At 46.9% G+C, this 10,000-nt stretch overlaps 1 protein-coding gene across 1 annotated transcript in view; it reads right to left on the bottom strand.

Moving 5' to 3' along the window:
• Positions 1-10,000, bottom strand: part of LOC135460888 (tenascin-X-like) — a gene marked incomplete at its 3' end in the record, with an annotated part of 65,255 nt that overhangs the window by 15,960 nt on the left and 39,295 nt on the right. Inside the window, exons 23-25 of the mRNA XM_064737855.1 lie at positions 8,403-8,747; positions 5,042-5,422; positions 1,905-2,249 (exon numbers count right to left, since the gene is read on the bottom strand). Coding sequence (XP_064593925.1) covers positions 1,905-2,249; positions 5,042-5,422; positions 8,403-8,747 — 1,071 coding nt within the window. The remainder of the gene's footprint in view (positions 1-1,904; positions 2,250-5,041; positions 5,423-8,402; positions 8,748-10,000) is intronic.

Below are 10,000 nucleotides of genomic sequence, written 5' to 3'. Positions count from 1 at the left end.
TCCATCCATCCATCCATCACCTGTCCATCCATCATCCATCCATCCATCCATCCATCCATCCTTCCATCATCGTCCATCCATCCATCATCCATCCATCCATTCCCCATCCACCCATCCATCCATCATCCATCCATCCATCCATCCATCCATCCATCCATCCATCCATCATCCATCATCCATCCATCCATCCATCCATCCATCCATCATCCATCATCCATCATCCATCCATCCATCCATCCATCCATCCATCCATCCATCCATCCATCCATCATCCATCCATCCATCCATCATCCATCCATCCATCCATCCATCCATCCACCCACCCATCCACCTACTTCCTTCAGTTTGGACAGGAACCCACCCAATATCCAGACTGGAATCCGTAAAACCATTCGGTTCTTCATCATTCATGGACAGGAAGTCATGATGATGATGATGATGATGGTGATGATGATGCATGGTGATAATGGATATTACTGATGGTCATGCATAGGTGATAGCTGATGATGATGATGAATCATGATGATGATGATGGTGATGATGATGGTTGGTGATAATGGATATTACTGATGGTCATACATAGGTGATAGCTGATGATGATGATGATGGATGACAATGATGATGATGCATGGTGATAATGGATATTACCGAGCGTCATGCATAAGTGATAGTTGATGGTGACGATGAATCATGATGATGATGATGATGATGATGATGATGGTGATGATGATGCATGGTGATAATGGATATTACCAAGGGTCATGCATAAGTGATAGTTGATGGTGATGATGATGAATCATGATAATGGATGACGAGGATGATGATGGTTGGTGATAATGGATATTACTGATGGTCATGCATAGGTGATAGTTGATGATGATGATGATGATGATGATGATGGTGATGATGATGCATGGTGATAATGGATATTACCGAGCGTCATGCAGAGGTGATAGTTGATGGTGACGATGAATCATGATGATGATGATGGTGATGATGATGGTTGGTGATAATGGATATTACTGATGGTCATGCACAGTTGATAGTTGATGATGATGATGATGATGGTGATGATGATGCATGGTGATAATGAATATTACCAAGGGTCATGCAGAGGTGATAGTTGATGGTGATGATGATGATGATGGTGATGATGATGATGATGCATGGTGATAATGGATATTACTGATGGTCATGCATAGGTGATAGCTGATGATGATGATGAATCATGATGATGATGATGGTGATGATGATGGTTGGTGATAATGGATATTAATGATGGCCACACACAGTTGATAGTTGATGATGATGATGATGATGATGATGATGATGATGATGATGATGATGATTAATCATGATGATGGATGATGAGGATGATGATGCATGGTGATAATGAATATTACCAAGGGTCATGCAGAGGCGATAGTTGATGATGATGATGATGAATCATGATGATGGTTGGTGATAATGGATATTACCGATGGTCATGCATAGGTGATAGTTGATGATGATGATGGATGACAAAGATGATGATGGATGGAGATAATGGATATTGCCGAGTGTCATGCATAGGTGATAGTTGATGGTGACGATGAATCATGATGATGGATGACGAGGATGATGATGGTTGGTTATAATGGATATTACTGATGGTCATGCATAGGTGATAGTTGATGATGATGATGATGGATGACGATGATGATGATGGACGATGGAGGGTGTTGTTCAGCAGGTCAGTGGAAGAGCTGATGTTTGATTGGCTGATACCAGACTGGAAAAGTGCTTGATGTGGGATGGGGATGGGATGGGAATGGAAACCCTGGATTCATCCATCCCTCGATGTCTCTACCTCTCGATCCCTCCATCGACCTCCCATCCCATTTTCCTCTGACTTTCCCTCTCACCTGTGCTGACGTCGATGGAAACGCGGTCAATCCTTTTCCCACCTTGCAGCCCGTAGAGGTGGAAGCGGTACCGGCGGGACGGGGACAGCCCTGGCACTGTCACCCAGCGGGAGCCGCCATCGATGGGCAGGGCCTGGGGCTGGCCCTGGGCATCCCGGTACTGCAGCGTGAAGGAGTCAAAGGAGCCCTCGGGGACGCTCCAGTGCAGCTCCACAGAGCTGGGGGTGACACTGGTGACACTGAGGTCACCCAGGGCTGCTCTTGCTGGAGGTGCCTCAGATGCCGGGGACTCAGTTTGGGGCTTCTCCTCTTGAGGCTCCACTGAGGGCGAGGGTTCTTCACTGGCTGCATTGGAGATAACATGGTAATGGGCATGGGCATCCAGGTGTCCATCCAAATGCCCATCCCACGACCCACGAACCAATCCATCCATTCACCCTCGTGTCCTTCCATTGGATGCTCCATCCATCCATCCATCCATCCATCCATCCATCCATCCATCCATCGCTGATGGATGAAGAATGATCTACGGGTGGATGGATGAATAAAGGGATGGAAGATTATTGAGGAATGATAATGATGATGATTGATGAATGATGATGATGATGATGTTGGTGGTTATTCATGGAACATGAAAATTATGGATGATAATGATGGATAATAGATGGATGATGATGATGATGATGATAGTGGACAGCAAATGTCGGTCACCAGGATAGTGGAAGGGTCAATGTTTGATTGGATGGTGCCCAAGTCAGTGGGTGTTCACTGAGAGATGGGGATGGAATGGGAGTGGGATCTCTTCACCCATCCATCCATCCATCCATCCATCCATCCATCCATCCATCCATCCATCCATCCATCCATCCATCCATCCGTCCATCCACCCACCCACCCAAAATATTCTCCATGCAAGTTTTTCTTCAAACTGCTTTTCCACTTCTATATCCATTGGATCATCCAACATCCCAGCTATGAAACTGATCCACCAAACCAACTGCCCCAATGGACACCCTGCATCATCCATCTCCATCCATCCGTTATTCATTTGCCATATATATTATCCATGCATTTTTCATCTGTCATCCGTCTTCATCCATCCATTATTCATCTCTCATCCATCTGCATCCATTCATCGTCTACCTGTTATCCATCATCCATTCATCATCTATCCATCATCCATTTATCATTTATCCATCATCCATTTATCATTTATCCATCATCCATTTATCCATTATCCATCCATCATCCACCCTTCTTCCTTTGACAGAACTCCTTGAAATTAAACTTCCGTCTACCCCCATCACCCGTGCATCCCTACAGGCAGCTCCTCCTGCACTCAAGGAAAAAACTGGCCATGGGCTCAGCCACAGCTATACCTGCCCAGCTTTATGTCCGTCTGTCCGTCCATCCATCCATCCATCCATCCATCCATCCATCATCCATCCATCATCCATCCATCCATCATCCATCCATCATCCATCCATCCATCATCCATCCATCATCCATCCATCATCCATCCATCCATCCATCCATCCATCCATCCATCCATCATCCATCATCCATCCATCCATCCATCCATCCATCATCCATCCATCCATCCATCCATCCATCATCCATCCATCCATCCATCCATCCATCCATCCATCCATCATCCATCCATCATCCATCCATCCATCATCCATCCATCCATCATCCATCCATCCATCCATCCATCCATCATCCATCATCCATCCATCCATCCATCCATCCATCCATCATCCATCCATCCATCATCCATCCATCTCCATCCATCCATCCATCCATCCATCCATCCATCCATCCATCCATCATCCATCCATCCATCCATCCATCCATCCATCCATCCATCCATCTCACCCAACATCCAACCCAATGCCCCAACCAACCCTGCAATCATCTCTCCAACTCTTTCTCTCCACATCCACCCAAGCTTTCACCTCTTCCACCATCCATTTCCCATGGACAATCTTCCAACCTTCAGGACATCCAACCACCCACCAGGAACGAACCATCCACCTCTACTTCCCAATTCCATCCAACCACTCATCCATCTCTTGACCTTCTTCCATCAACTTGGGAAGAAATCCACTCAAAATGGTGTCCAGAATCCATTCAAGCATTCAGTTCTTCAACCATCATGGATGGATCATGACCATGATGGAAGATGATAACAATGTTGGTGATGATGGTGGATGATAAATAAAGAGGATGATGACAATGATGATGATGATGAAAATAATGATGGTGATGATGACGGGTGATAAATAAGGAGGATGATGACAATGATGATGATGATGATGATGATAACAATGTTGGTGATGATGATGGATGATAGATAAGGAGGATGATGACTATGAGGATGATGATGATGATGGATGATAGATAAAGAGGATGATGACAATGATGATGATGATGGGTGATAGATAGGGAGGATGATGACAATGATGGCGGATGATGATGATGATGGATGATAGATAAAGAGGATGATGACAATGATGGCGGATGATGATGATGGGTGATAGATAAGGAGGATGATGACAATGATGGTGATGATGATGATGATGATGATGGAAGATAGAGAAAGAGGATGATGACAATGATTGTGATGATTATGATGGATGATAGATAAGGAGGATGATGACAATGATGGTGATGATGATGATGATGATGATGGATGATAGATAAGGAGGATGATGACAATGGTGATGATGATGATGGATGATAGATAAAGAGGATGATGACAATGATGGTGATGATGATGATGATGGAAGATAGAGAAAGAGGATGATGACAATGATTGTGATGATTATGATGGATGATAGTTAAGGAGCATGATGAGAATGATGGTGATGATGATGATGATGATGATGATGATGGAAGATAGAGAAAGAGGATGATGACAATGATTGTGATGATTATGATGGATGATAGATAAGGAGCATGATGACAATGATGGTGGATGAAGGCAGGTGCTGGTCAATGGGTTGATGGAAGGGTTGATGATGGATGGTTTGTGCTGGGGTCTGTGGGTAACAGATGGCAGGTAGAGATGGGATGGCCATGATCCCTGAATCCATTCACATTGTCACCCATCTGGCCCTCTGACTTCTCCTCACCTGTCACGGCCTCAGTGGACACGTGGTCGATCTTCTTCCTGCCCCGGAGCCCGTAGAGGTGGAAGCGGTACCGGCGGGACGGGGACAGCCCTGGCACTGTCACCCAGCGGGAGCCGCCATCGATGGGCAGGGCCTGGGGCTGGCCCTGGGCATCCCGGTACTGCAGCGTGAAGGAGTCAAAGGAGCCCTCGGGGACGCTCCAGTGCAGCTCCACAGAGCTGGGGGTGACACTGGAGACCCTCAGCTCCCCCAGCTCTGCCCGTGCTGTGGGGGCTGCAGATGGAGGGGCCTCAGTTTGGGGATGTGCAGTTTCGTGATCCTCATCTGGGGGGCCCCCAGTTGGGGTGTCCATTGAGGGTGGGGACAGATCCTCTGAGTCAGCTACAGCAACAACAGAAAGGGGACAATGATGGGTGTAGGCATCGGTATGTCCGTCCATCCACCATCCATCCATCCATCCATCCCTCCATCCATCCATCCATCCATCCATCCACCATCCATCCATCCATCCATCCACCATCCATCCATCCATCATCCATCCATCCATCCATCCATCCATCCATCCATCCATCATCCATCCATCCATCCATCCATCCACCATCCATCCATCCATCCATCCATCCATCCATCCATCCATCCATTCATCATCCACCCATCTCTCCATCGTGCACCATTGCCTCCCAGCCCCTTCCCACCATTCCCTCCTCACCCATCACTGAGCACCCACTGACCCCAGCCCCTTCCAACCAATCACTGACTCTTCCATGGACTCACTGATGAGCATCTGCCATCATCCACCATCTTCATCACTGTCGTAATCAACGTCATCCACCATCTTGATTCATACAATATCCATTGTTATCTATTAATCCGTCCATCCATCCATGCATCCATCAGTCCGTCCATCCATCCATCATTGTCCATCCATCCATCCATCCATCCATCCACGCATCCATCAGTCCGTCCATCCTTCCATCACCGTCCATCCATCCATCCATCCATCCATGCATCCATCAGTCCGTCCATCCATCCATCATTGTCCATCCATCCATCCATCCATCAGTCCGTCCATCCTTCCATCATTGTCCATCCATCCATCCATCCATCCATCCATCCATCCATCAGTCCGTCCATCCTTCCATCATTGTCCATCCATCCATCCATCCATCCATCCTTCCTTCCATCATCGTCCATCCATCCATCCATCCATCCATCCTTCCTTCCTTCCATCATCGTCCATCCATCCATGCATCCATCCATCCATCCATCCATCCGTCCATCCATCCATCCATCCATCCATCCGTCCACCCACCCACCCACCCAAAATATTCTCCATGCAAGTTTTTCTTCAACTGCTTTTCCACCTCTATATCCATTGGATCATCCAACATCCCAGCTATGAAACTGATCCACCAAAGCAACTGCCCCAATGGACACCCTGCATCATCCATCTCCATCCATCCGTTATTCATTTGCCATATATATTATCCATGCATTTTTCATCTGTCATCCGTCTTCATCCATCCATTATTCATCTCTCATCCATCTTCATCCATTCATCGTCTACCTGTTATCCATCATCCATTTATCATCTATCCATCATCCATTTATCCATTATCCATCATCCATTTATCCATTATCCATCATCCATTTATCATCTATCCATCATCCATTTATCATTTATCCATCATCCATTTATCCATTATCCATCATCCATTTATCCATTATCCATCCATCATCCACCCTTCTTCCTTTGACAGAACTCCTTGTAATTAAACTTCCGTCTACCCCCACCACCCGTGCATCCCTACAGGCAGCTCCTCCTGCACTCAAGGAAAAAACTGGCCATGGGCTCAGCCACAGCTTTACCTGCCCAGCTTTATGTCCGTCCGTCCATCCATCCATCCATCATCCATCCATCCATCCATCATCCATCCATCATCCATCCATCATCCATCCATCCATCATCCATCCATCCATCCATCCATCCATCATCCATCCATCATCCATCCATCCATCATCCATCCATCCATCCATCCATCCATGCATCATCCATCCATCCATCATCCATCCATCATCCATCCATCATCCATCCGTCCATCCATCCATCCATCCATGCATCATCCATCCATCCATCCATCATCCATCCATCCATCCATCCATCCATCATCCATCCATCCATCCATCCATCCATCATCCATCCATCATCCATCCCTCCATCCATCCATCCATCATCCATCCATCATCCATCCATCCATCCATCCATCCATCCATCATCCATCCATCATCCATCCATCCATCCATCCATCCATCCATCCATCCGTCCATCCATCCATCCATCCATCCATCCATCCATCCATCCATCCATCCATCCATCCATCTCACCCAACATCCAACCCAATGCCCCAACCAACCCTGCAATCATCTCTCCAACTCTTTCTCTCCACATCCACCCAAGCTTTCACCTCTTCCACCATCCATTTCCCATGGACAATCTTTCAACCTTCAGGACATCCAACCACCCACCAGGAACGAACCATCCACCTCTACTTCCCAATTCCATCCAACCACTCATCCATCTCTTGACCTTCTTCCATCAACTTGGGAAGAAATCCACTCAAAATGGTGTCCAGAATCCATTCAAGCATTCAGTTCTTCAACCATCATGGATGGATCATGACCATGATGGAAGATGATAACAATGTTGGTGATGATGGTGGATGATAAATAAAGAGGATGATGACAATGATGATGATGATGATGATGAAAATAATGATGGTGATGATGACGGGTGATAAATAAGGAGGATGATGACAATGCTGGTGAGGATGATGATGATAACAATGTTGGTGATGATGATGGGTGATAGATAAGGAGGATGATGACTATGAGGATGATGATGATGATGGATGATAGATAAAGAGGATGATGACAATGGTGATGATGATGATGATGGGTGATAGATAGGGAGGATGATGACAATGATGGCGGATGATGATGATGGATGATAGATAAAGAGGATGATGACAATGATGATGATGATGATGATGGGTGATAGATAGGGAGGATGATGACAATGATGGTGATGATGATGATGATGATGATGATGATGATGATGATGGATGATAGATAAGGAGGATGATGACAATGATTGTGACGATTATGATGGATGATAGATATGGAGGATGATGACAATGATGGTGGATGAAGGCAGGTGCTGGTCAATGGGTTGATGGAAGGGTTGATGATGGATGGTTTGTGCTGGGGTCTGTGGGTAACAGATGGCAGGTAGAGATGGGATGGCCATGATCCCTGAATCCATTCACATCGTCACCCATCTGGCCCTCTGACTTCTCCTCACCTGTCACGGCCTCGATGGACACATGGTCGATCTTCTTCCTGCCCCGGAGCCCGTAGAGGTGGAAGCGGTACCGGCGGGACGGGGACAGCCCTGGCACTGTCACCCAGCGGGAGCCGCCATCGATGGGCAGGGCCTGGGGCTGGCCCTGGGCATCCCGGTACTGCAGCGTGAAGGAGTCAAAGGAGCCCTCGGGGACGCTCCAGTGCAGCTCCACAGAGCTGGGGGTGACACTGGTGACACTGAGGTCACCCAGCTCTGCTCTTGCTGGAGGTGCCTCAGGTGCCGGGGACTCAGTTTGGGGCTTCTCCTCTTGAGGCTCCACTGAGGGCGAGGGTTCTTCACTGGCTGCATTCAAAAGAAGATGGTCATGGGCATGGGCATCCTTGTGTCCATCCAAATGCCCGTCCCAAGACCCAACAAATAACCCATCCATTCCCCCATGTGTCCATCTATTGGATCATCCATCCATCCATCCATCCATCCATCCGTCCATCCATCATCCATCCATCCATCCATCCATCCATCCATCCATCATCCATCCATCCTCCTCCATCCATCCGTCCACCCATCCTATCATCCATCCATCATCCATCCATCCATCCATCCATTCCGTCCATCCATCCATCCGTCCATCCATCCATCCATCATCCCTCCATCCATCATCCATCCATCCATCCATCCATCCATCCATCCATCCATCATCCATCATCCATCCATCCATCCATCCATCCATCCATCATCCATCATCCATCCATCCATCATCCATCATCCATCCATCCATCCATCCATCATCCATCATCCATCCATCCATCATCCATCATCCATCCATCCATCCATCCATCATCCATCCATCCATCCATCATCCATCATCCATCCATCCATCATCCATCCATCCATCCATCCATCCATCCATCCATCCATCCATCCATGCATCCATCCATTTCATCACAAACCCAACACAAACACAACCCCCTAGAAAATCCAAATCAACCTCTCTGTCCTTTTCTTACCACATCTCTCCACGTCTTCACCCTTCCCACCCCCATTTTACATGGACAACCTTCCATTCATCCATCATTCAATCCATCCTTGAAGGACAGAGGATGAGGGAAGCATGGAAGGATAGATGGACGTCACACACATCTTTTGGGAAAAATCCTTTCTTTAGGATTTTTCCCCCTTCCGGGAAGCTGCGGCCTCGGCAACAAAATGCAAGCAATGGTTGTCTGCTGCTGTGGAATGCAACAGGAGCATCCGTGATTGGTCTGGGCTGAATGTTTGGATTTACTGACCACTCACGGCAGAGCTGTTCTTGCTTTCTGCCTGGACACAGACCTTTGCTATTCATTCCTTTTCTACTCTTAGCTTAGCAAGCTTCTAAGGATTTTTCCCTCCATTCCTATTAGCATACTAATAATGTAATATCTAGCATAAAACAATAAATGAAGCTTTTTGAACATAAAGTCAACCTTCTCATCCCCCTCTTCACCCTGAAAACCCTTGCAAGCCCTGTAATAGATGGATACATGATAATTGATGGATGATGGTGATGGAGATACATGGTACAGGGAGACGATGGATGACGATGGGTAATTGAT

Source organism: Zonotrichia leucophrys, unplaced genomic scaffold, assembly GCF_028769735.1.
Source record: "Zonotrichia leucophrys gambelii isolate GWCS_2022_RI unplaced genomic scaffold, RI_Zleu_2.0 Scaffold_117_141768, whole genome shotgun sequence".
NCBI lineage: Eukaryota > Metazoa > Chordata > Aves > Passeriformes > Passerellidae > Zonotrichia > Zonotrichia leucophrys.
This window is presented reverse-complemented; position numbering and strand designations above follow the sequence as displayed.